The 27,783-nt window shown below is 43.5% G+C and overlaps 1 protein-coding gene across 1 annotated transcript; it reads right to left on the minus strand.

The window, feature by feature from the left end:
• Nucleotides 1–263: 263 nt before the first annotated feature.
• Cbr-frm-1 lies at nt 264–27,783 on the minus strand (the record flags this gene model as incomplete). The annotated part of the gene is given in 14 exon segments (XM_045241635.1): nt 264–353; nt 702–854; nt 1,017–1,275; nt 1,441–1,541; nt 2,156–2,272; nt 3,383–3,625; nt 4,219–4,353; nt 6,457–23,583; nt 24,853–24,920; nt 25,788–25,954; nt 26,134–26,384; nt 26,523–26,917; nt 27,458–27,608; nt 27,619–27,783. The coding sequence occupies 14 exon segments, from the start codon at nt 27,781–27,783 to the stop codon at nt 264–266; spliced, it is 19,422 nt and encodes a 6,473-aa protein (XP_045093846.1).

The raw sequence follows: 27,783 nt of genomic DNA on the forward strand, positions 1-27,783 counted from the left end.
GTTCCATTTGGTGGTGGGGCGTGGTATTCAGTGTTTTTTTCGGTGTGGGGGGGGGGTGAGAATTGAATTTAAAAAGAGAGTTTGGGTTAAAAGTTGGAAAAATCTTGCGCGAAGTTTCGGATAAATCATTCGATTTTTTGATTAAAATTGAAAGGAAAGTCGTTCGCATAGTTTAGAAAAAGAGGGGAAACACAACTGGAAAAAAAGGAATGAAAGAAATTTGAAATTATAGGGGAAGAATCTCAGAAAAGAAGACAAGTTATTTATTGAGTAGTCTCCTGGCGGACTTCAATCTTCTCCACAACCATATCCGGATTCATTTGGGTCGCCTCCATGATTGCTTGAGAGAGTTCCTGGAAAAAAGATTACTAATTGAATATGTAATTAGATCAGAAACTTTATTCAAGCTTCACAACGATATCTAACAAAATGAGAAGCGGGTTATTTTGAAATATAAGAGTCTTAAAAAATTCGAATGTTCAGATTTTTTGAGTCTAAATAATTTTAAAAAGCAGTTTTTTCAGATCTCTGTGACACTTCGAAAGGCTTCGAAATGACCGGTTTCAAAATGATCGGTTTCGAAGTGTCATGCAGTTTCGAAATAACCGGGTTCGAAGTGACGCCATTTTTTGAGCTTCGAGAAAGACAAAAAGCCTCCAGAAGCTTTTTCCGTCTAGATTTTGTTTTTCTAACTAACTCACCGCATCATGATCGATATCTCCATCGGAATGAATAGTGACACGATGCTCAACGTGCGTCTCGACGACACCGTCCTTCTCCGTCTTATAAGTGATCGTTTCGATCGTTCGATTGCCTTGAGTCACACTTTTCGATGAGACGTACTCGCCGAGTCCCTGGAAAACAGACTAATTTGAAATTCGGAAAATCTTGAATCCTAAAATTCAAATTTCCAAGATTCAGAGCTTTTATAAATGATATTTCAGCCTTTTTCCGAATTGCAGAATTTCAAATTTCCAGAAACCTTGATTTCTGGAATTCCCCAATCAATTCTCTACCTGCTCAGCCCATCCAGGTGGTGCGGCATTCTCGCCTCCCTGAGCCTCATAGGTCATCGTGCGTGTCTGCGTCTCCACAATTCCAGTACTATCACCTCCGGCTTCATCTCCAGAAGGCTTCTGTCCGAGTGGTGTCAACTGTTCACGAGATCTCTCCACATCAACAACACCGACTGGCACTTGATCTCCATCGACAATGTAGTTTTGGAAGGATTGCGTTTGCACAGTGTGCTTCACTTGGGACGATTTCACTGTTCGTCTGAAAAAAGTCTGCTGTATCTCCAGACTTCCAGATGTCTGTTTTCCGTATTCCCCCATTGAAAATCCTGTTATTTAAAGATTTTCTGCAACCGTCCATGAATCTGTCTGCATGTCCAGACTTCCAAATGTCTGATCTTGATTGCTCATCGTTAAAAAAACTTACGTAATCTGTCTGCCATTCTCATCAGTGTAGACCTCGACTTGTTCCGGTAGATCGCTAGTCTCTTGCCACGTAGACACCGTTGTATAGGGTTGGCCGCTCTCCTGCAAAACATGAGCAATTAGATGGGAAAAGTGGGCGGAGCCAGAATGAAAATGAAAATTGGCGAAGCGAAGCGAGAACCGAGTTTTTTGTTTTTCGTTTAAAAAAATCGAACAAAAATATGAGAGAAACTCAGAAAACGTCCTCGATCTTCGTCCAATTTCCATGTTCTGGGGCGCCTTGGACGCGTTTTGAATGAATGAAGCATCACACTTTAGAATATATATATATATATAAAGATCATATATGTTTTAGAAGTAGAAGAAGCCACACAGTCGGTATATAGTGAAAGGTGCAGTGTGGCTGGAGCGCCTTTTCAGCGCTTTTCCAGGGGTGTAATAAGCCGTGCGATAGGTGTACAATGGAGCGCTTTTGACGCGTTTACAGATGGACGACGACGATGAACAGAGGACCAAAACTAAGAGAGAGGAAACAAAGAAGAAGAAGAGATGTTTTTGAAAGCTGAGCAATCGGAGTCAGTATTATGGTAGTAGAGGCAAACCAATCGGCATATATACACAATACCAAATAGTTTTCTTAGCCAAGACCTGGGACAATGGCCATAAGATGGCCATCACTTGCCCTTGGCCTTGAAAACCAAAGCATTTGCCTATACCTCGAAAGAGACCGGTAATGGCGCATTGGCGCGCACAGTGAAAGTGCGCTCGGCGTGTTCCAACCGTGGCGAGCTGGCGTTCAGACGTTCCGCCCGTTGTATCGTTGCCATCAGTGACTGAACGGTTTTTGAGATTCTTTGGGGAAAAATTCAAGGGGAAATATCACACATTTTAGGGGGGCTAGAAAATCCCTATGAAATCATCAATCTAAAAACCAAGAGACACTGATGAGGGAAAAAACTAAAAAACTCAAAAATTTTCTTGAAATTCGAATTTCTAAAAATCAGAAGTGTGTGTGGGTGTGTGGGTGAGAATCAAAGAAGGAGGGAAAATTATTTTGTGTAAAGAAATAGAAAGAAATAGAAAAAAAGACGAAAAAAAGGGCACAGCGGTCTCTAAAAATGTCTAGAAACTTTTTAGGGCCCATACTCCGGAGGTACATGGGTACATTGAGGGTACATCATGCTCAGGGGGTCCATTAGATGCACCTTTTCAGACTACCCTCTGACACCTTGAGCATTATGTACCCTATTTCTATGTACCCTCGGAGTATGGGCCACTTTATAGGAAAATCAAAAAACAATCCACACCCATTCACTCGCACACACCAGTTCAGGTCGAATTCTATTCAGAACTTGATAGGGAGAAGGAGAAGAAGAACAATTCCACCTGGATTTTTCAGTAGCAAAATATACAAAATCTCGAAAATACCGCTTTTTCATTATCAAAAATTCATAAATTTTAAGTTTTTGAACCTGAAAATTGTTTCAATTTTCAAATTTCGTAACATCTAATAGAAGGGCACTCTCTCTGTTTAGTTTGAGCTCGATTATTTCGGCTCCCATAAGAGATATATGATTAATAATTTATCAGTTAACAAAACTTCGATATCTCTTGTAGGAGCCGAGATAATCGAGCTCCAACTTGACAGAGTGGGGGTCCTTCTATTACAGGTTTTACGGTATTTTGAAATTGAACAATTTTCGGGTTAAAAAATTTCAAATTTCATTTACTTTTGAAGTTATTTTTAAGTTTATTTGATTTTTTTTTATAATAAAAAGTGCAAGTTTCTGCTCCTTCTTCTTCTCCCAATCCTGAATATCCATGCATTTCCTTTCTCTATTGTTCATCTCAACCTAGCCTATTCTAATCAGTATTTTCTCAATTTTCTAATTAAGCAACTTCAGAATCCCTCTCTTCACGTCCTCTTTTCCTCCATGTCATACCGGATCATTTGGATTGAAACCAGACGTATACCCATCGCCAGTCAGCCGGAATTGCTGCTCGCGCGTCTCGTGTCGCACTTCTTTCGTATTTTTCAGCTCTTTCGGCTGCTCCGATGACGTCACCACTACAGTAACCTCGTTCATTGGCTCATCCAACCGTCTGCCAGGCGATTTGTGTGTTCGATGTTCGGGCTTTTTCGGCGGAGGAGCAGTTTCTTGTTGATGAGAAGTGGGCGGAGCATGCTTAAACTATGTGTGTGCATTTCTGTGTGTTGTGTTGTTTCATGTATCATGCAAAAATTATAAAATTGAAGAAAATAAAAATCTGAAAATAATTGCAAATTCGAGACGCATTTTCAAATCGCTCTTGAAAAGTTAATTAGGTATATGTAATTATAACCGATTAGGGGAAATTTTTAAAGAGAATAATCTAGAAAATTAGTTGAAGATAGGTAATTAGAACCAATTAAAAGGGAAAAGTATAGTACTAAAAATTAGTGAAATCCGAACGAACTTTCATAGTTTTTCAGCCAAAAATTGAGCTATTTCGAGTGTTTTATTTGGTTAAAATGGCTCAAGATAAGTTCTAACGAGTAGAATATAGACCAATTTCGATCTTTTTAGCTCAATTTACACCTATTTTTACACTTTCTTCGTATAACTTTAGTCTGTAAATTGTCATTTTTTTCAGAATATTTCCAGCATTGAGCCTAGATTTTTCAGCTTCCTTCTGGTCATTTTTGGCGCCTAAATTCAGGGCATTTCTAGTCGACTTTGGCCATTTCAAACCAATTTAAGCTGGTTTTCACAGTTTTCATCAAGTCTTAAAGACTCACCGGCTCATACTCAACAACGGCGAACTCTCGCTTCTCGTCGTGCTCGCTGTCCGATGTCTCACCACTCGTCTCGTTCTCGCCCTTCTTATTGGCACCGTTGCTCTTCTTCTTGTCCTTCTTCTTGCTCTTGTCACGCTGCAAAGATTATATGAGTAATTAGGAGGCTAATTAGGTAAAGGTATACTGTAGTTATACTGAAGGGAGAAGAGGGCATGCTAGGCTGGGTTTTCAGTAAATTCGATTTATTTTTCTGCTATGTTGTGCCAGTTTTAGCGTTTTGTAAAATTCAATTTTAAACTATTTCCAGTTGAATTTTAGATTTTTCAGTCTATTTTGGAACTTTTCGTCTATTTTTCAGTCAATTTAGGACAATTCCAGACTATTTTTCAAATTCTTTGGGCTCATTTTCAGCGATTTCCACCTTATTTCAAATCAGAAACTTTTTCTGTCCTTTTTTTTTGTGGTGTCTTGAGAGTTTGAGTAAATATTGAAGGAGAAAAAATTAGGGTCAATGCGGCTTTTCACACACACACACACAGGAGCGAGATGAGATATTTGGGTGAAACGTTTGCTAGGTAAATATAATTTTCAAAAAAGAGGAAAAAGAGGATTAGTGAAAGGAGACGAAAATTGGAGAAGTTTGGAAATAAAAACATTTTTGTATGAACAAAAAGTGGCAAGTTTGATCTCAATTATCTCAGCTCCTATGCAAGATATCAAAAATGTGTCAACTGATAAAATGTTTGTGATATCATGATAAACAGTTTATCAGTTGATACCTTTTTGATATCTTTAACAGGAACCGAGATAAATTGTTTCAATGTCAAAAGTTAAGGGGACCCTTCTATTACAGGTTTTAGAGTATCGAAAAATGTGATTTTCTAGAGGCAAATTTTGAGAAAAAGGGTCGAAGTTTCAGATAGAAGTTTCAGATTTTTGGTCTTTTTGGGTTCAAATTTCCAAACTTCCAGATTAAATTTCAGTTCAAATCAAGGAAAATTCAACAACATTCTGGCTTTGGCTATCTACCTTAATTAAATGAATTTGAATTTCAACTTTCTGGTGATTTTCAGACCATTTAACTTCCCTAAACCCAAAAATTGCTATTTTTCTGAAAATTCTATAATTTCAAATCTAACTTCTAAATCTTTTCCCCAAACTTCCATCCCATTTCCTCCTTTCCCTTATCTCTTGTTTTAACAACAAAAAGAGCAAAAAGAGGGGAGGAGCAAGAGGAGGAGGAGGACTCCAAAAAACGCCTCCTTCTTCTGATGCCTCTAGCTATATATTCCCTATAGAGTTCCTTCTCTTTTCTTTTTCCAGTAGAGAAGGAAATAGCTCATCACACCAACCAGACACACACCACTGTAAAAAGAAGAAGAAGCGGTCTCTTCTTCTTTGAATTCCAACAAAAAGAAGAAGAAGAAACATTGGAATAGGAGGAAAAATGATGGGGGCACAGCAGTGTATTATTCGGAGGGGAGTTGGTTGGAAACAAGAGAAAAGACAAAAGAAGAAGAAGAAGAATTTCCTTCTTCTTGTTTAAGTTTTATTTCAACCAGCTGGATTTATATAGGAATAAAGAGGAATTGTCTAAGGACAACCATCTCTTCTTGGGGGGGGGGGGGGGGAATTCCTAATGAGCAACAGACAATTTTGGGTCAAGAAAATGAGTCTGGACTAGACGAAAATAGATTTTCAATTCAATTTCAGACATCGGGAAATCAAAAAATCGGGGTTTTTAGAAATTTAGGCATCTAGGAATCTGGGAATCTGAGAATCTAGATATTTAGAAACCTTGGAAATTCTGAGTTTCAGAACTACAAAGTCAGAAATTCGTAAAATTAGAGATTAAGAAAGTCGAATGAATTGAAAATTGGTTTATAAAAATATGCTGAAATAAGTTTTAAATGTCTGAAAATCGCTGAAAATTGACTTAAATTCTATGTAAAATAACTGAAAATGTGTCCCAAATTCTATGTTGATTATTTTTAGATATAGCTGAGACTTTCTGGAATTTCAGGAATTTTTGGGCTGAATAGACTGGAATTATCAGATTTTAGGATGAAATTTTTTGGAGAAAATTGCAATGGGATTCTAGATTTCGGAATTTCAAAATAGACTGAAAATACAATTTTTAGTTTAAATTCAAATTTTAAAAAGTTTCATTCTACCTAGAACCCTCAAGCACACACTACACACACTACAATACCACACTACAAACTACAAAAACCCTACCTTGAACCCGAGTCTCGCCAGAAATGACATTCTCTCAGGTGGCTGCGGTGACATGCGAGTAGGAGGTGTCCAGGAGAAGTGATGCAGTCCAGTCTCGTCTTCAGATACCGAACCGACGAAACTGGGAACAACCACAGAATGATGGCTTGTTGTCGTAGCCGATGCACTGGCAGAGGGCTCAGAGTGTCCAGAGAAAACAGCGGTGGCCGTTGAGAGGTAGGCGTGGCTTCGTCTCGTCGCCTCGCGCAACACATACGCCGGCTCCAACTGCACTTCGGCTCGTCTCTCGTGTCTGATTTCCACGTAGCAATCACCGGAAACAGTGTGGCCTTCGATTCTTGCTGGTCTTGGAACATTGTAGGTCAACGAGGATGGAATATAATTGATAGCGTTGAGAGTGCTGGCTGTGTAGTCAACTGGCTCGACGGCTCTTTCAGCCAATGCTTCGTGAACTGCTTGTTCTTCCTTAGTCAATTCCATCACTTCTTCTTCTGGAGTCTTCTGCATTGGCAGTACTCTGGCTATCAATTTAATATCCTTCTTCTCTTCAACAATCTTTTGCTGTTTTGGCTGCTTCTCCTCAATCTCTTTTGATCTTCTATTTAACAAGTGCCAAAGGTACGTGGAGCTAGATCCGTTATGATACTTTCTTGCGTACCTCAGAATCGACACTTCTGGCACCTCTTCAGCCGGTGACGTCATCTCTAGCGGACCGTTATATCTCGCAACGGGGAATGAATAGAATACCCTATTGAGATCTCTTGGCTCAACCTCATCTTGTTCTCCAGAATGCTTCTTTCTATGAATCACGCGATACTTCCGGATGATTGGTGTTGGTGACAAGAAGGGTACATCGAGTGGCATTTCTTCCAAGTCCAAATTTAGGTCAGTGGTGTCTAGAGGTCCAGAGTATGACGTAGATGGATAGGATGTCGTTCGTGTCTTGGGAGTTGGTCGGAGGAAACTGAAGCGAGAAGAACGAGGTGGAACATTCTCAAGATCTTCTGATCCATCGGAAGATTTTTGGTTCAGTGGAATCTCTGTGAGCTCTTCCTTCTTATGAGTCTTTTCCAATTCTCCAGAATACACTTCCGAAGACATTCCATAGGCATCCGGCTTCTCAACGACATCTTCATCTCCATTGTGTCTCAGTCTTGCAATCAATCGATATCTCTTCGGTTCCTCTTCAGTCCTGGAGTCTTCCTGCTTCTTTGGAGAGTACTTTGGAATCTCTCTAGCTTCCAAAGGAACATGCTCCAATGGCTGAGCTCTTCCGGTAACATCCATAGGTCCTTCGTAGGTTGGAGACGTTGCTGGGTATCCAGAGCTCTTTCCCTTGGAGAAGAATCGGAATCGGAAGGGTTCTGGAGCTTGAGGTGGAACTCGAGCGACTTGACGAACTCCTTTCAGCGTCCAGGATTCTCCAGAATGCTTGACATCTGAGAAATCTTTGATGGGTACTGTATCCAATTCTTGCTTCTTGCTCATTTCGTTCAGAGTTCCAGAGAAGACTTCAGAAGACATCTTGTAGGCGTCTGGCTTTTCAACGACGTCTTCTTCTCCTTCATGGCGAAGTCTGGCGATCAAGCGGTACTTTTTGGGTTCTTCCTCAACGATCTTCTGGATCTTTCTAACTGGAGTGACCTTTGGAGAGTATCGTGGAACGGTTCCATGAAGATATGGCATTGGTTCCATCTCATCTGAACGGCTAGTCAAGTCCAATGGTCCTTCGTATGTTGGAGACGTGGCTGGATATTCTGATGGGGTCTTCTTGGCAAGACTGAGGAATCGGAGACGGAATGGAGTGGATTCTTCATGTTCAGGAGTAACCTCCTTCTGTCGCTTCGAAGCCTTTGGTGACTTCTTGGCAACCACATTCCACGATTCGCCAGTTCCTTGGAACTCCGAATATTGGGACAGTGGAACATCTTCCATTTCTCCGAACGATGGTCTCATCTCATCCAGTGGTCCATCATAGACTTCAGAAGACAAACCGTATCCTTCTGGCCTCTCAACTTCATCCTCCTCTCCTTCGTGTCTCCATCTAGCGATCAAGCGATGAAGTCGACTCTGTTGTGGTGGCTCGTCAGGAAATTCTGGAATACTCTTTTTGGGTGAGTATTCTGGATAATCGGCCCGCATCTCGAATGACGACTTCTCAACATCTTCTGTTCTTTCAAACACATCAAGATCTCCTTCGTAAACTGGAGTTGTTTCTGGATACCCTTGAGTCTTGGAGTGACGATGGAAGATGTTGAAAGAGGCAGCACGGGAACGGTCTTTTGTTGGTGAAGCCTTTTCAGGAGACTCCTCGTGTTCCAGAGGTTGAATTCTTGCGACCAGCTTGACGTCAGATGGTTCTGGAGTCGTTGGCTGAGATGCCCTCTTCTCCTTCTTCGCCTTCTTCACAAACCAATTCCACGACTCTCCAGTTCCTTGGAACTCCGAGTAATCACTCAATGGAGCATGTTGGATCTCTCCAGATGGTCGGATATCATCCAATGATCCTTCGTAGACATGATGAGACAATCCATAGGGATCTGGCTTTTCTACCACGTCTTCAACACCTTCATGTCTCCATCTGGCGAACCAGTTGAATCTGAACGGCTTCTTTTCCTCATGAGCAGCGTCTGGAGTAGAGGTGACAAACTCTTGATGCTCGAATGGCGAAGATTGGAACTCATCGGATCGGATAGTTTCATCCAGTGGTCCTTCGTAGGTTGGCTCAGATGGTTGGTCAGTCGACTTGGAAGATCTTGGAGAGCGAGTGAAGAATCCGAACTTTGATGGTTTCTTCTCCTTCAACTCCTCTTCAACTGATTCCTCTTTTGGTTCTTCCGACCTGACATAGGCTATCAGACGGATCTCCTTCTTCTCTGGATCCTCTTCAATCAGTTCCTTCTTCGGAGACTTGGCCTTTTTGTGTTTGAGTGTCGCAACTGGAGAAACCGGAAGTTTCGAACACTCCCATTGTCCTGGAACAGCTTCCAGTGGTGCATGCTCGATTTCTCCATATGGACGGATGTCATCGAGCATTCCTTCAAAGAGTTCAGACGAGAATCCATATTTGTCTGGCTTCTCAACCTCATCTTCATCCCCATCGTGTCTCCATCTGGCAAACAATCGGAAATGTTTCTTCTCGGTTTCGGATGGATCTTCAGTTGAAGCAAGGAGTTCAGGAACTTCAACGTTGGGCTTTGGAACGTATGGAGGATACTCTGGATGATCGAATGAGGTTCCTTCCATTTCTGGGTTACGAAGAGTGGTGTCGAGTTCCCCAGTGAAGACATCAGAAGCAGTTGGGTAACCAGCTGGAGTCTTCTTGGTCTTCGTGGTCTTGGAGAAGAATCCAAATTTGGAGGATGATTCCTTCTTTGGCTTCTTCTTGATTGAAGCACCAACTGATTCATCTTCTGGCTTTGATTTGATTCTGGCGATGAGACGAACTTCTGTGGTTTCTGGCTCCTCTGGTTCTTCAACCTTGACCGTCTTTTGAGACTTGGTCTTCTTCTCAACAAGAGGACTGGCTGGTTTCTCAACCTTCCAAGATTCCCATTGTCCAGGAACAGCTTCAAGTGGGCAATTTTCGATTTCACCAGATGGGCTGATGTCATCGAGTGGTCCATCATGAACTTCAGTTGAGAATCCATACTTGTCTGGCGTCTCAACAACGTCTTCATCTCCCTCATGTCTCCACCTGGCGATCAGTCTGTAGCGTTTCTTATCTGGCTCAGCTGGAACTTCCGGAGTCTCGGTGACAGTAACTTTTGGAACGTATGCTGGGTATTCTGGATGGTCGAATGAAGACTGCTCCATATCATAGACACGATCAGTAGTATCCAAATCTCCAGAATAAGCATCAGAAGTTGTAGGATACCCAGCTGGAGTCTTGCTGGATCTAGAGAAGAATCCAAATCTGGTAGATTCCTTCTTTGGCTTCTCCTCCTTAACCGACTTAACAACTGGTTCATCTTCTGGCTCTGATCTAACTTTGGCAATCAGACGAATCTCCTTCTTTTCTGGCTCAGCTGGTTCCTCCATCTTGATCTTCTTGGGAGATTTGATCTTCTTTTGAACAAGAGGGCTTTCTGGGAGCTTCGAGTATTGAGTTTTGGTTGGAGCAGCATCCAATGGACCGTGTTCGATTTCTCCAGATGGGCGGATATCATCGAGTGGTCCATCATAGAATTCTGGAGCGAATGCATAGGCATCTGGCTTTTCAACAACGTCTTCATCTCCTTCGTGTTTCCATCTGGCAATCAGTCTGTACCGCTTCTTCTCTGGTTCGGCTGGAACTTCTGGAGTCTCGGTGACAGTAATCTTTGGAGCATAAGCAGGATATTCTGGATGATCGAATGAAGATCCTTCCATTTCTGGATTACGATCCGTGGTATCCAAGTGTCCAGTGTAGGCATCGGAAGTCGTTGGATATCCAGCAGGAGTCTTCTTGGTCTTGGTGGTCTTGGAGAAGAATCCAAATTTGGAAGATCCTTCCTTCTTTGGCTTCTTTTCCTTATCTGACTCAACCAGTGGATCGTGTTCCTGCTCTGACTTGACGTAGGCGATCAAACGAATTTCCTTCTTTTCTGGTTCTTCTACTACTAGAGTCTTCTCCCTCTTTGGAGACTTGGTCTTCTTTTCAAGTGTAGCAATTGGGGCCACTGGAAGTTTTGAGTATTCCCATTGTCCAGGAAGAGCATCGAGTGGAGACTGATCGATTTCTCCAGATGGTCCAATGTTCTCCAATTCTCCAGAATATACTTCTGAAGACATCTTGTATGCATCTGGCTTTTCAACAACGTCTTCGTCTCCTTCATGTCTCCATCTGGCAATGAGGCGGTAGAGTCTGTTCTCAGTTTCAGCTGAAGCTTCAGAAGTCTCGAGTTCCGGTGTAGTTGGCTGATCGGCTGGAGTCTTGCTGGATCTAGAGAAGAATCCAAATCTGGAAGATTCTTTCTTTGGCTTCTTCTCCTTAACCGACTCAACAACTGGTTCATCTTCTAGCTCTGTCTTGATACGAGCAATCAGACGGACTTCTCTGATTTCCGGTTCTTCAGGTTCTTCCATCTTAATCTTCTTTGGTGACTTCTTCTTCGTTTCGACAATTGGGAGTGCTGGTCTCGCATCCTTCTCTACGTACGCATAGACATTGGCGTGATCTGCGATCGGAGTCTGTTCGATTTCATTCTCACGAGAAATCTCTTCCAATGGTCCATCGTAGGCAGAGTCGGCGAACGCGTATGGGTTTGGCTTCTCAACCACATCCTCGTCTCCTTCGTGTCGGAATCTGGCAATCAGTCGGTAGCGTTTCTTTTCTGGCTCAGCTGGAATTTCTGGAGTCTCGGTGACAGTAACCTTCGGAGCATAAGCCGGATATTCTGGGTGGTCGAATGAAGATCCTTCGAGATCTTGTGATCTTTCAGTCTTGTCCAACACTCCAGTGAACACATCGGATTCTGGATAGTCGACAAGAGTCTTCTTCGTATTGGTGGTTTTGGAAAAGAATCCAAATTTAGAAGATGATTCCTTCTTCGGCTTCTTTTCTTTAATTGGAGCAACAACTGATTCATGTTCTGGTTCTGACTTGATTCTGGCGATGAGTCGAACTTCTCTTTTTTCTGGTTCTTCAGGAGTTTCAACCTTGACTTCGTTCGGAGACTTGGTCTTCTTCTCAACAACTGGACTGGCTGACTTCTTAACCTTCCAAGATTCCCATTGTCCAGGAACAGCTTCAAGTGGGGAATGCTCAATTTCTCCAGACGGTCTGATGTCATCGAGTGGTCCTTCATGAACTTCAGTTGAGAATCCATACTTGTCTGGCTTCTCAACAACGTCTTCATCTCCCTCATGTCTCCATCTGGCAATCAGTCTATAGCGTTTCTTCTCCGGCTCAGCTGGCACTTCTGAAGTCTCGATTTCGGTAATCTTCGGAGCATAAACTGGATATTCTGGGTGATCGAATGAGCTGGATTCCATGTCTCGAGCACGTTCTGTGGTATCCAAATCTCCCGTGAAAGCATCAGAGGTTGTTGGGTATCCAGTAGGAGTCTTCTTGGCGGAACGACTGAAGAATCCGAAACGGGAGGAAAAATCCTTCTTCGGTTTCTTCCCTTTCACTGGCTCAGCAGATGGTTCATTTTCCGGTTCAGATTTGACGTATGCAATCAGACGAATCTCTTTCTTCTCCTGTTCTTCTACTACTGGAGTCTTTTCCTTCTTTGGAGACTTGACTTTCTTCACTGGACTTGGCACTGGGGACGCTGGAATTGTTCTATACTCCCATTGTCCTGGAACAGCTTCCAGTGGTGCATGCTCGATTTCTCCAGATGGACGGATGTCATCGAGCATTCCTTCGAAGAGTTCAGACGAGAATCCATATTTGTCTGGCTTCTCAACCTCATCTTCATCCCCATCGTGTCTCCATCTGGCAAACAATCGGAAATGTTTCTTCTCGGTTTCGGATGGATCTTCAGTTGAAGCAAGGAGTTTAGGAACTTCCTCGTTGGGCTTTGGAACGTACGGAGGATACTCTGGATGGTCAAATGAAGATCCTTCCATTTCTGGATTACGATCGGTGGTATCCAAGTCTCCAGTGAAGACATCAGAAGTGGTTGGGTATCCAGCAGGAGTCTTTTTGGCGGTCTTGGAGAAGAATCCAAATTTGGAAGAAGATTCCTTCTTTGGCTTCTTCTCCTTAACTGGCTCTTCTTCCGGTTGTGTCTTGATCCTGGCAATCAACCGAATCTCCTTCTTCTCTGGTTCTTCTGGCTCTCCAAGAGCGGCAACTGGAGTAGTCAACTTTTCAACTCTCCATGATTCACCATGGTGAGTAACAGTTGAGTAGTCTCCGATTGGCACTTGATCCAACTCGACTACACGATGAATATCGTCAAGTGGTCCAGAATAGAGCTCAGAAGACATTCCATAGGCGTCTGGCTTCTCAACGACATCTTCTTCACCTTCGTGACGGAATCTGGCGATGAGACGATACCGTTTTTTCTCCTCGAGGAATTGTGGAAGACCAGATTGTTCATCGGTGGATTTTGGAACATATGGTGGGATGTCCTTGTGTTCGAATGGAGATGATTCGAGATCTTGGGAACGATCAGTTGTATCCAGATCTCCTGAGAAAGCATCTGAAGTTGTTGGGTAACCGGCAGGAGTCTTTTTGGCTGATCGACTGAAGAATCCAAATTTGGAAGATGATTCTTTCTTTGGCTTCTTCTCCTTGACTGGCTCGACAACTGGCTCGACTTCTTGCTGTGATTTGATTCTGGCAATAAGACGGACTTCTCTGCTTTCTGGTTCTTCTGGTTCTGGGGTCTTCTCCTTCTTCGGCGATTTTTGTTTCTTTAGAGACTTGGTCTTCTTTTCAAGAGTAGCAACTGGGGCCACTGGAAGTTTTGAGTACTCCCATTGTCCAGGAAGAGCCTCGAGTGGAGACTGATCGATTTCTCCAGATGGTCCAATGTTCTCCAATTCTCCAGAATAAACTTCAGAAGACATCTTGTAAGCATCTGGCTTCTCAACGACGTCTTCATCTCCTTCGTGTCTCCATCTGGCAATAAGACGGTAGAGTCTGTTCTCCGACCTCTGTGGAGATTCTGATTCCTCTTTCACAACCTTCTTTGGAGAGTAAGCTGGAATTTCTGGATGTTCAAATGCAGAAGTCTCCAACTCGAGAGCTCTGCCAGTCGATTCAAGGTTTCCAGTATATAGCTCTGAAGCTTCTGTATGCGATGTTGAAGACGTTCGATGGAAGAATCCGAAACCAGGAAGTTTCGATTTGGAATCTCTCTTCTTTGCTTCCTTGTCAACTTCTGGAGCAAGATCCTCCTCGGTTTCAGATCGAATACGAGCGATGAGTCGGACTTCTCTGGTTTCTGGTTCTTCGGGCTCTGGAATCTTAGCTTTCTTTGGAGACTTGGCCTTCTTGTGTTTCTTCTCGAGAGTGGCAGCTGGAGTTGGGAGTTTAGAATATTCCCATTGGCTTGGAGAAGCTTCCAGTTGGGCATGATCGATTTCTCCAGATGGTCTAATATCATTGAGTGGTCCATCATGAACTTCAGTTGAGAATCCATACTTGTCTGGCTTCTCAACCACATCTTCTTCTCCTTCGTGTCTCCATCTGGCAATCAGTCTGTAGAGTCTGTTTTCAGATTCCTGCGGAACTTCTGGAGTCTCAACAACGACTACTTTTGGAGAATATTCTGGATGTTCTGGAGATTCGAAGTACGAAAATTCGATGTCTTCGACACGTTTGGTAGTGTCCAAGTGGCCAACGAAGGTTTCAGAAGTCTCTGGGTAGCCAGTGCCAGTGGTCTTAGTAGTTTTAGAGAAGAATCCAAAAGCTGGAAGTTTCGACTTCGAGTCCCTCTTCTTTTTCTCTTTGATTGGCTCCGCGACTGGTTCATCATCTTCCTCGGATCTGATTCTAGCGATCAGACGGACTTCTCTGGTTTCTAGTTCTTCCGGAGACTCGACCTTGATTTTTTTGGGATATTTGATTTTCTTCTCGAGAGTAGCGGCTGGTGTTGAGAGTTTTGAATACTGCCATTGTCCAGGAACAGCATCTAGTGGGCCATGTTCGATTTCTTCAGATGGATGGATATCATCGAGGGGTCCATCGTAGACTTCTGGAGCGAATGCATAGGCATCTGGCTTCTCAACGACCTCCTCATCTCCTTCGTGTCTCCATCTGGCAAACAATCGGAAATGCTTCTTTTCTGGCTCAGCTGAAACTTCTGGAGTCTCGGTGACAGTAATCTTTGGAGCATAAGCAGGATACTCTGGATGATCGAAAGAGGATCCTTCCATTTCTGGATGACGATCGGTGGTATCCAAATCTCCAGTGTAGGCATCGGAAGTTGTTGGGTAACCGAGTGGAGTCTTGGCGGTTTTGGAACGAGAGAAAAATCCGAATCTGGAAGAAGAATCCTTTTTCGGTTTCTTCTCTTTGACTGGCTCTGTAGCTGGTTTATCTTCTGGCTCTGTCTTGATACGAGCAATCAGACGGATTTCCTTCTTTTCTGGTTCTTCCGGAATTTCAGCCTTGGCTTTCTTCGGAGACTTGGTCTTCTCCTCGACAACAGGACTGGCTGGTTTCTCAACCTTCCATGATTCCCATTGTCCTGGAACAGCTTCAAGTGGAGAATGCTCGATTTCTCCAGATGGTCTGATATCCTCGAGTGGTCCTTCATGAACTTCAGTCGAGAATCCATAATTGACAGGTTTCTCAACAACGTCTTCATCTCCCTCATGTCTACACCTGGCGATCAGTCTGTAGCGTTTCTTTTCTGGCTCAGCTGGAACTTCTGGGGTCTCAGTGACAGTAACTTTTGGAACGTATGCTGGGTATTCTGGATGGTCGAATGAAGACTGCTCCATATCATAGACACGATCAGTAGTATCCAAATCTCCAGAATAAGCATCAGAAGTTGTAGGATACCCAGCTGGAGTCTTGCTGGATCTAGAGAAGAATCCAAATCTGGTAGATTCCTTCTTTGGCTTCTCCTCCTTAACCGACTTAACAACTGGTTCATCTTCTGGCTCTGATCTAACTTTGGCAATCAGACGAATCTCCTTCTTCTCTGGCTGAGCTGGTTCCTCCATCTTGATCTTCTTGGGAGATTTGATCTTCTTTTGAACAAGAGGGCTTTCTGGGAGCTTCGAGTATTGAGTTTTGGTTGGAGCAGCATCCAATGGACCGTGTTCGATTTCTCCAGATGGGCGGATATCATCGAGTGGTCCATCATAGACTTCTGGAGCGAATGCATAGGCATCTGGCTTTTCAACAACGTCTTCATCTCCTTCGTGTTTCCATCTGGCAATCAGTCTGTACCGCTTCTTCTCTGGTTCGGCTGGAACTTCTGGAGTCTCGGTGACAGTAATCTTTGGAGCATAAGCAGGATATTCTGGATGATCGAATGAAGATCCTTCCATTTCTGGATTACGATCCGTGGTATCCAAGTGTCCAGTGTAGGCATCGGAAGTCGTTGGATATCCAGCAGGAGTCTTATTGGATCTAGAGAAGAATCCAAATCTGGCAGATTCCTTCTTTGGCTTCTTCTCCTTAGCCGACTCAACCAGTGGATCATCTTCTGATTCTGACTTGATTCTGGCGATGAGACGGACTTCTCTGGTTCCTGGCACTTCAGGCACTTCCACCTTGGTCTTCTTGGGAGACTTGGCTTTCTTTTGAAGCACTGGACTTTCTGGAAGCTTCGAGTACTGTGTTTTAGATGGCACAACATCCAGTGCAGCATGATCGATTTCTGCATTCAAAGATGTCTCTTGAAGTTCTCCAGTGTACATCTCTGGAGAGAATTCATAGAATTCTGGTTTCTCCACTTCGTCCTCTTCTCCATCATGACGATAGCGAGCAATGAGGCGGTAGGTCTTTTTCTCAACCAGAATGCGATCTGGAGTTTCAGATCGTTGACTCTTCGGTGATGCAGGAGTTTCCTTCACTTTTGGATCGTACGGAGGATACTCTGGATGGTCGAATGAGGTTCCTTCCATTTCTGGATTACGATCGGTAGTATCAATTTCTCCAGTGTAGGCATCAGAAGGTGCTGGGTATCCAGCAGGAGTCTTTTTGGCAGATTTACTGAAGAATCCGAATTTAGACGAAGATTCCTTCTTCGGCTCCTTTCCCTTGGCAGGTTCGGCAGTTGGCTCCTCCTCGGTTTCGGATCGAATACGAGCAATGAGTTGGACTTCTTTGGTTTCTGCTTCTTCTGGTTCTGGAATCTTCTCTTTCTTTGGAGACTTGACCTTCTTGTGTTTCTTCTCGAGAGTGGCAGCTGGAGTTGGAAGTTTCGAATACTGCCATTGTCCAGGAAGAGCTTCGAGAGGACCATGTTCGATTTCTCCAGTTGGGCGGATATCCTCTAGTGGTCCATCGTACACATCTGGAGCGAACGCATAAGCATCCGGCTTCTCAACCACATCCTCATCTCCTTCATGTCTCCATCTAGCGATCAGACGGTAAAGTCTATTCTCAGTCTCATGGGGAACTTCTGGAGTCTCGACGGTTTTCTTTGGTGAGTAGACTGGATGTTCAGAATGTTCGAAAGACGTTCCCTCAAACTCATGAGATCGATTAGTGGTATCTAAATCGCCAGAGAAATGCTCGGTTTGTTCTGGATAGCCAGTAGTCTTCGAGGTCTTCGTGGTGATCTTGGAGAAGAACCCAAATTTGGATGGCGACTTCTCTTTGACAGGAGATTCCAGGATTGGTTCGACGTCTTGTTCAGATTTGACTCTAGCAACTAGACGGATTTCTCGGGTTTCTGGTTCTTCGGGTGTTGGAATCTTCTCTTTCTTTGGAGACTTGGCCTTCTTCTGTTTCTTCTCGAGAGTGGCAGCTGAAGTTGGGAGTTTTGAGTATTCCCATTGTCCTGGAAGAGCCTCGAGTGGAGACTGATCGATTTCTCCAGATGGTCCAATGTTTTCCAATTCTCCAGAATAAACTCCAGAAGAAATATTGTAAGCATCTGGCTTCTCAACGACGTCTTCATCTCCTTCGTGTCTCCATCTGGCGATCAGACGATACAATCTATTTTCAGATGTAACTGGAGCTTCTGGAGTTTCTTCAACATTAGTCTTTGGAGCATAAGCTGGGTACTCTGGATGATCGAACGGAGTTCGATCAATGTCACGATGGAGTCCAGTCGTATCCAATTCTCCAGTGTAGACTTCAGAAGTTGGGAAGTGAGAAGTCGATGGTTCCTGAGTGCGATGGAAGAATCCGAAGGTAGAAATCTTCGACTTGGAACCTCTCTTCTTCTGTTTCTTTTCCTTAATCGCTTCGGCAACTGGCTCGACTTCTTGCTCTGATTTGATTCTGGCAATAAGACGGACTTCTCTGCTTTCTGGTTCTTCTGGTTCTGGAGTCTTCTCCTTCTTCGGTGACTTTTGTTTCTTTGGAGATTTGGCTTTCTTCTCAGGAGTAGCAGCAGGAGTTGGGAGTCTTGAGTATTCCCATTGGCTTGGAGCAGCTTCGAGAGGACCATGTAGGATTTCTCCAGATGGGCGGATATCATCGAGTGGTCCATCGTAGACTTCTGGAGCAAATGCATAGGCATCTGGCTTCTCAACGACATCCTCATCTCCTTCGTGTCTCCATCTGGCAAACAATCGGAAATGCTTCTTCTCTGGCTCAGCTGGAGCTTCTGGAATTTCGGTGACAGTAACCTTTGGAGCATAAGCTGGATACTCTGGATGCTCGAATGAAGATCCTCCCATTTCTGGATTACGGTCGGTGGTGTCGAGTTCTCCAGTGTACGCATCGGAAGTCGTTGGGTAGCCAGCAGGAGTCTTCTTGGTCTTGGTGGTCTTGGAGAAGAATCCAAATTTGGAAGATCCTTCCTTCTTCGGCTTCTTTTCCTTAACTGACTCAACCAATGGATCGTGTTCCTGCTCTGACTTGACGTAGGCGATCAAACGAATTTCCTTCTTTTCTGGTTCTTCTACTACTAGAGTCTTCTCCCTCTTTGGAGACTTGGTCTTCTTTTCAAGTGTAGCAATTGGGGCCACTGGAAGTTTTGAGTATTCCCATTGTCCAGGAAGAGCATCGAGTGGAGACTGATCGATTTCTCCAGATGGTCCAATGTTCTCCAATTCTCCAGAATAAACTTCAGAAGACATCTTGTAAGCATCAGGCTTCTCAACGACGTCTTCATCTCCTTCGTGTCTCCACCTGGCAATAAGACGGTAGAGTTTGTTCTCGGTTCCAGCTGGGGCTTCAAAAGTCTCGGGTTCCGATGTAGTTGGCTGATCGGCTTGAGTCTTCTTGGCAGAGCGACTGAAGAATCCAAATTTGGAAGAAGATTCCTTCTTTGGCTTCTTTTCTTTAATTGGAGCAACAACTGATTCATGTTCTGGTTCTGACTTGATTCTGGCGATGAGACGGACTTCTTTAATTTCTTGTTCTTCGGGGACTTCAGTCTTGGCTTTCTTCGGAGACTTGGCCTTCTTCTCAACAAGAGGACTGGCTGGTTTCTCAACCTTCCAAGATTCCCATTGTCCAGGAACAGCTTCAAGTGGGCAATGTTCGATTTCACCAGATGGTCTGATGTCATCGAGTGGTCCATCATGAACTTCAGTTGAGAATCCATACTTGTCTGGCTTCTCAACAACGTCTTCATCTCCCTCATGTCTCCACCTGGCGATCAGTCTGTAGCGTTTCTTTTCTGGCTCAGCTGGAACTTCTGGGGTCTCAGTGACAGTAACTTTTGGAGCATAAGCAGGATACTCTGGATGGTCGAATGAAGACTGCTCCATATCATAGACACGATCGGTAGTATCCAAATCTCCAGAATAAGCATCAGAAGTTGTTGGATAACCAGCTGGAGTCTTGCTGGATCTTGAGAAGAATCCAAATCGGGAGGAAGATACTTCCTTCTTTGGCTTCTTCTCCTTAACCGACTTAACCAATGGATCGTGTTCCTGTTCCGATTTGACGTAGGCGATCAGACGAATCTCCTTTTTCTCTGGTTCTTCTTCCACTGGAACAGCAACATTCTTCGGAGGTTTGGTCTTCGTCTCCTTGACTGCTGGACCGGAAGGTTTCGCAACAATTCCATACTCTGATTGGCGTGGAACTGCTTCAAGTGGGGCTTCCTCAATTTCTCCAGATGGTCGGATGTCATCAATTGGTCCAACGTGAGCATCAGTAGAGAATCCATAGGAATTTGGATTCTCAACAACGTCTTCTTCTCCTTCATGACGTAATCTGGTGATCAATCGGTAACGCTTCTTCTCGGTTTTCTTTGGTACTCGGACAGCTTCAACGATGATGTTCTTTGGAATGTATTCAGGATATTCAGCGTGTTCAAATGTCGAGGTTTCGAGGTCATGAGAGCGTTTCATAGTATCCAGATCTCCAGCATAGGCATCGGAAGTTGTTGGGTAGCCAGCTGGCGTCTTCTTGGCAGATTTAGTAAAGAATCCAAACTTGGACGAAGATTCCTTCTTTGGCTTCTTTTCCTTGAATGAATCGACAACTTGCTCCTCTTCTGGCTCTGTCTTGATCTTGGATATCAGTCGGATCTCCTTCTTCTCTGGTTCTTCTGGCACAGACTTCTTCGCAACCTTCACTTTCTTCTCCTTCTTCTCAACAACTGGAACCGGTGCAACCCAAGGAGCTTTCGAGTAGTCTTCCAATGGCGCATGATCGATCTCTCCAGATGGTCGGATATCATCAAGTGTTCCTTGGTAGATTTCTGAATCGAATCCATAGGCTTCCGGCTTCTCAACGACGTCTTCTTCTCCCTCGTGACGGAATCTAGCGAGTAGACGGTACCGTTTCTTCTCATGACTGACGACTGGATCGGTTTCGGAGATGATTCTGGTTGGGGAGGATTCCGAAGAATCAGCAGCTTGGGTGGTCTTTGAGGTCTTCTTGGATTTCGACTTTTGAGATTCTTCTGGCTCGGTTGGCAGGTACCTAGCAACCAATTTAACTTCTCTTGGTGGTTCCTCCTCCTTCTTCACCTTCTTCTGTTTTCTCACCGCCAGCACAGGAGATTTCTTGGCACTCAACTTGGTGTAGAATCCATCATGATAGACTCCAGAGATTCTCGAATGTTCTAGATCTCTTTCCAAAGCAGTCGTCTCCAATGGACCATCGTATGAAGTAGATGGGAATCCATAGGCAGCAGGAGCTTCGACAACATCCGAATCGCTTCGGACAGATGGTTCGTAGGCTTCTTCAGGCTTCGGCTTGTAGGCTGGGTAGTCTCCATGCTCAAATCCTGAATGTTCCAAATCGTCGGAGCGTTTGGTGGTGTCCAGGTCTCCGGTGAAGGCATCGGAAGATTCAGGGTAGCCAGTTCTGGTAGTCTTAGTGGTCCGCGAGAAGAATCCAAAGCGACTGGAAGACTCCTTCTTGGGCTTTTGAGTCACTTCAGATGACTCAGTAGCTTCTGGTTCCTGTTCATTAATCACACGAGCGATCAGACGAACTTCCTTCTTCTCTGTCTCTTCAGATGGAACGGCCACAATCTTCTTGGTCTTCTTGGTTTTTTTCTCTATTGGAGATGTCGTAGGTGTCTGGGTATGCTCGAATGGTTCTTCTTCCTTCGGCTTCGGAACGTAGGCTGGGTATTCTGGATGATCGAACGAGGATCTATCAAGATCCTGGACGCGGGTGGTGGTATCCAGATCTCCAGAATATGCTTCAGAAGTCGTTGAATAGCCAGGTCTAGAAGATTTGGTGGTCCTGGAGAAAAATCCGAAACGGGACTTGGGAGTTTCAGAATGTCTAGATGAGTCTGGCTCTTCTGGTTCAGAACGAACTTTTGCAATCAGACGGATCTCTTTCTTCTCTGGTTCCTCTGCAGGAACCTTCTTCGAACTCTTCTGTTGCTTGCCAACTGGTACCACAGTATCCTCAATCTTCTCATAAGCCCATGTTCTAGGCTGCGCTCCCAATGGAGCCTGCTCCAGTTCTCGACGTCTTCCAATCTCCTCAACTGGTCCAGTATGTGCTCCAGATGAGAATCCATAAGTTTCAGGCTTCTCAACAACATCTTCATCTCCTTCGTGGCGAGTGCGAGCGATCAAGCGGTACTTTTTGGGAACTTCAGGAGTCTCCACGTGGCTGTGTCGTTTCTTCGTTTTGGAGGGGTGTTCTTGGGAAGTCGATTCGGCAGTGGTTGGCTTTGGAGAGTAGGCTGGCACTGGATGAGGATGCTCGTAATCAGATGGCTCAAGCTCTCCGGCACGTTTGGTCGTGTCCAAGTCTCCAGAGAAAGCATGCGAGGATTCAGGATAGCCTTTGGATTTTTTGGTAGTGAAGAATCCTCCGAAACGACTCCGGCTCTCTTGACTGGATGGAGAAGGCACTGGAGAGGAAGACGGTGGGATCTTGGGTGTCTTCTTCTTCTTATCCTTCTTCTTCCTGTGCTCCTCAGAACTCTGAACCAAATCAGAAGTGATCACAGTGGTGGTAGTGGTTACTGTCGTGGTTGTCGCTGAGCTTCTAGTCATCTCTTCAGTAGTATCAGTCAAATTTCCACTTCGATCCACACTGGCCGACAAACGGACCCGTCGATCAGCATCTGGGGATTCCCGTCGAACCTTGGTGGAAACAACTTGCTCACGCTGGGAGATAGTGGCTGTGACATTGGAAGAAGATTGTCCTCCTCCATTCTTTCCATCATTGCTCACCACTAATGGATGAACATGAGTGATCAATCGATACTTGGGTGGCTCTGTTTTCTGAGTGGAGTCTCCAGAGTGATAGCGTCTTGTGAATTGTTGGATGTTGACTGGTTGAACCTCACGGCTCAACTCCGTCCGATGAAGTGGATCACTAGTTGAGGCTGCAGAGAATTCATAATCCTTCAGATCAATCTTCTCCTTCACATCCTCCTTTCCTGGATGACTGAGACGTTTCGCTGGGTCACGACGCCTGGCTCCACTATGTCTAACATCTACATAGAATCGAATTGGCTGTTGATCCATCTCCCCGTCAGGTTGTAGATTGTCCACGTGGCTTACACCGTTGCGTGGAGTGTAGTTTCCAAACCCATATGGGAGTTCGACGCGCTGTTGCTGATGTCTGGGACTCAGCCGATCGTAGTGTCCTTCGTGATAGACGTGTACAATTCGTTCGATAGGAATCTGTGGCAACTCGTTGGTTGGATAGGTGTTCGGAATCGGTTCGTTCGGATCTACAGGCTCGTGGAATGAGACTAGACGGACACTATTAGTTGCCGAACTTCGAGCATCGGATGATCGACCAAACAAGTTTCGACGAGCTCCACTTCTTCCAGATGAATCTGTCTGTCTCATCTGCACATGATACTCTCCATGATGCTGTCCTTCGTAGTAGACTGGACTCGTCGGACTGGTATACTCCGAAGGCGGATAGTAGGCAGACGAAGGCGTTCGAAGAGAGGATCGTTCAGACATGTAATAAGCGGCTGAGGAGTACTGAGATGAGTCGTCTCTGGGTGAGTAGGATAGATCCTGTTGCTGCTGCTGATGGTGCCCCGACGTAGAAACAACTAGCATTGTGGAGGGACGAGAGTATTTGGCAAATGTGGCATTCGAGATCGCGTCATCGTCTTGGCGAGAGGATGTGTAGGATTTGGGTGTCAATGCGCGGCGGTATCGCTGAAATTTGGGACCGAATGAGGACGGGGCGGCTAGGGATTGGACACTTGACGGCAAACTATAGAGATAGAGATAAACCAAGGGGGTTTCTGGGGGTTGGTGTGGTGGTGCAGAAACTAAACTACTTTTTATAGACTGATAGGAGTATGAAAATAAGGGAATTAGGGTTTTTAGAGTGGATTTTTTTTTGGGAAATTCATAAAGGTAAATTTCATTCAGAAGGTATATTTTCAAAAAATGAAAATTCCCTATTACCATAATCTTGTCAGTCTAGAAAAAGAACATAGAGAGAAAGCACACAACACACGAAAAATAAAACGATGACGACGACGACTTCGGGATGCACAGCGAGCCACTCCTCCTTCCTCCCATTTGGATTACTGTAGTTTTGGATTCATAAGACACATCCAACCTTCTTCCATCCACAATCTCACACGACGAATCCCGCAAAAAAGACACTCCGATGAATTACTGTAGTTTTTGACGACACGAGATTCTATACTATCACTACTAATGGGTGCGTAGAGAGAGGGGTTAGAGATAGAGAAATATGATGAAAAAATACAGAACTTTTGGAGAGAAAATACCGATCTAGAGCTAGAAAAAAGGGGCGGAGTCTTAGATAATATCCTAAAACCTAGAAAAAGGGACGAGGCCTAGAAACTCGATTCTTTCCCCCCTCTCCACATATACGCCGATACGTTACAGATGTTTACAGAGAAAACTGAAAAAATCTAGTGGAGATTTTTCAGGCTGAAAATTTCAGATATACAGTAAAATATAGAATTCCAGAAACTTCTGAAATTCAAAAAAAATGTATATAAAGTCACACGTAAAGTAGAAGGGGCTAGAAGCTAGGAGTAGAAGTGAACAGCCAGGTTTTTTTTGAGGTCAATGGGGGTAAAGTGTCATTTTATAGGTCATTATTTCGGGGGATGGGGGGAAATATGAAAATTTGGAACTTTTGGCTGAAAATTAGATATTTTAGAGCTGAAAATTGTGATTTTTAGAGCTGAAAACGGTGAAAGTGGTGTGTGTAGATGTGCTCGAGGGACTTTTTTAAAAAGTATTTTTTCTCCAAAATTCTGATTTTTTTGAAAATTCTGATTTTTTGGTTAATTTTCGGTGAGGTAACATAAAAAAAGCACACAAAAAGCACCATGCAAACTGAAAATGCACTGGAAAATTAGTCTTTTTTCGAAACAAAATGATAGATTTACAGAATAGAGAAGCAAAGTGCATTCCTTTCAAAAATGAACGGAAACTAACCTCGAATTGACGTTGCTCCAATTCAGAATCCGTTAGATTGAGCGTCTGGAGCTTTTGATCCTCGGCGGCTGGAAAAGTTTGGGATTAGAGCGAATAAAAAATTTGGGATTAGAGCGAATTTAGGGGAAAAAATAGATCTAAATGTGTAGAAAAGTATGTAGATTAGCATAGAAACAAGGAAAACGGTTTTAAAAAATCGCGAAATCTTGAAAAATCTCTGAAAGTCCATTTTTGGAAGGTTCTAGAATCTTTTTTTGAATCCCCGCCAACACTGAAAACTCAAAAAATTGAGCGATTTTCGAAAGAAAAATTCATTTTTTCTTCATTTTTTTGGCAAAATTTTTAGACTCTTAAGTTTTTCAATTATTTTTGAAGATTTTTTTTTCGATTTTTCCGAATTTTTCGATTACTGTAGATTACTGTAGAAAACCTATTTCCTTTTGTAGTTTTTTTTTTGCAAACACAATCACGTCGAGAAAACCAAAAAAGGAAATCAGCTTTCTACAGTAATCTACAGTAATCTTCCGTCAAGAATCCGTGGAATTTCAGACAAAGAATTCCGAAAAATTGAAAAATATCTTTAAAAATAGCTGAAAAACGTGAAAAGGTCTAAAAATTTTGCGAAAAAATCAAGGAAAAAATTAATGTTTGATCTCGAAAATTCGCTTAAAATTGCTATTTTCCCGAGTTTTCAGTTTTGCGGGAATTCAAAAAAAAAAGACTCGAGAACCTTCCAGAAGTTTCTTGAAGCGATTTTTTGAACGTTTTCCTTGTTGCTAAATGAATCTACACAGTTTTCTACACATTTTGATATGTTTGAAAATTCTTTGTCCCTCTCTCTATTTCCAAGTGTCCAGAAGTCCGGATTTTAAGAATATCTGTCTGTCTGTCTGTTATTCCAGACGTCCATCATTTTCATCAAATAAAAAACTCACAAGCAATCGGCTGAGACATTGCAGATGGTGCTCGATCGACAGTCGACGGTTTGTCAAACATTTGCGACGCGATTTTCGTCTGGAATTGCGTGCGTCCCTGATAGCGGAAGCGTTGTGAGCCGAAATTAAAGAACGACTTATGTGGACGGTCCTCGGGTTGGATGAGTCTGAAAAAGTAGGAAATTAGGCTCTGGTACAAAAACAGCGAAGATGTGGAAGCGAATGAAGCCAAGGCCTAAGGTTTCCCCAACGACAACTACCGTAATCTAGAAATTTTTTATTTCCCGAATGGTTACGGTAATGGTCGTTGTAGGACCTTCAGTCCAAGCCAAAGACGTCTACTCACCTAAAGAACGTATGATGCTCAACGGCACACTTCCACGCGCGCTTCGATGCGACATGAGTTGGCATCTTGTAGTACAACGTCTTCTCATCCTTTCCAATTGTTCCAGCCTTCAGTTTCACCGAGAAATAGGTACGCTTGTATCCAATCTTGATGATGTTTTGCCAGATGAACGAATGCACCTTCTGCTCGTCTTGATAGACATTGATGCCTGCGGCGCCGACGCCAATGTCCACTGGCTTCTTGTCTTTGTCCTGGAAATAGGTCTTTAGGGAGTTCGGAGGGGTTTGGTGATCAAAAAATCCTGTTTTTCAGGGCAAAAAGCTATTTTCAAAGGACCAAGAGGTTTCTAAAAGTGGTTAAAAGGTAAAAAATCGCAAAAAAATACGTACGGTAGCCTTGAAAATGTGAATTCCGTAGAGAGCCAAATGCTTGCAATGATCCAAAAAGAGACACTCTGCTTCTCCTGTCGTCTGTCCTCTTAGTTCTCGATGCAACTCGGCAATCTTGGCGAACGTCTCCGGTGTGGCGTTGGCTGATGGCACCAGCTTCGCGCCCACAATATACTTCTCATACTCATCGGCAATATGTGCTGGCGCGTCTCCGAACTCGATTTGAGCGACAAACGAGCCGAGAAGAGCATGAGTTTCTGGTGTGGCTGGAAGACGTCCTGTCAGAAGATCACGACGTAGTTGAAGGAAAAGATAGTAGCGAGCATGATCATCGACAATTGTTGTTGGGGTCGTTGGGTAGAATTTGACCTCGAATGAGAATTCCCATGGGAGACCTGCAACGAAATTCAAGTTTTTAGGAGAAAAAACCCTTGAAGTTTTAAAAAACTGAATTTTCTTCTGTAAATTTCAGCTAATTTGCGTTTTTAGAAGAAAAAATCCGAATTTTCTGAAAATTTCAGCTAAACGTTGCAATATTCAGAAAATTGTGAGCAAATTGATTTTTCTGATTTTTTCTCGAATTTTTCGGTCGAATATTGACCATTTGAATTGCAGAAAAATTCTGAAAAATCAGATCTTTCAACAGCGACCCATATTTTTGGAATTTTCAGCGAAAATTTCAAAAATTCTGAAATTACAACAAATTTAAAAAAATTAGATATTTCCGACTTTTTACAGAATTTTTTCGGTCAGAATGTGAGAATTAGAGTTACAGCAAAAACTTGAAAACCCTGATTTTAGGCCAAAACCCATATTTCTGAAACTTTCAGAAAAAAATTCAAAAATCTCTTTTTTAGCTCAAATTTTCCATTTCCCGCCGATTTTTCTCGAATGTTCCAGATTTTCCAGATATTCTCTAGCCTACTTCTCTGTACCTTTAATCTGTTTTGCAATCTGTTTGTCATTGTACAACCAGTGTCGCGTTCCCTCCTCCTTATCATAGAAACACAGTGAGAAATATTCGCGTTCCTCGATTGACAAGTCACGAGTGACTTGATGGAAAAGCGCTTCTCCTTCCGAATTTTTCTGGAAACACATCGTCAATTATTTGAGCCAAATTTTCCTGTTTTCCACTTACATTAACCTCAAACTCCTTCTTGACTCCGTCTGGAAGAAGCACTTGGGCCACCTGCATTTTTGGATTGTGATGGGGCGCTGGTGTCGCTGGTTTTTGGTCTCCGGGATCTCTGTCGGTACCCAT

This window comes from Caenorhabditis briggsae (assembly GCF_000004555.2).
Source record: "Caenorhabditis briggsae complete genome, chrI, whole genome shotgun sequence".
In the NCBI taxonomy this organism is placed as follows: domain Eukaryota; kingdom Metazoa; phylum Nematoda; class Chromadorea; order Rhabditida; family Rhabditidae; genus Caenorhabditis; species Caenorhabditis briggsae.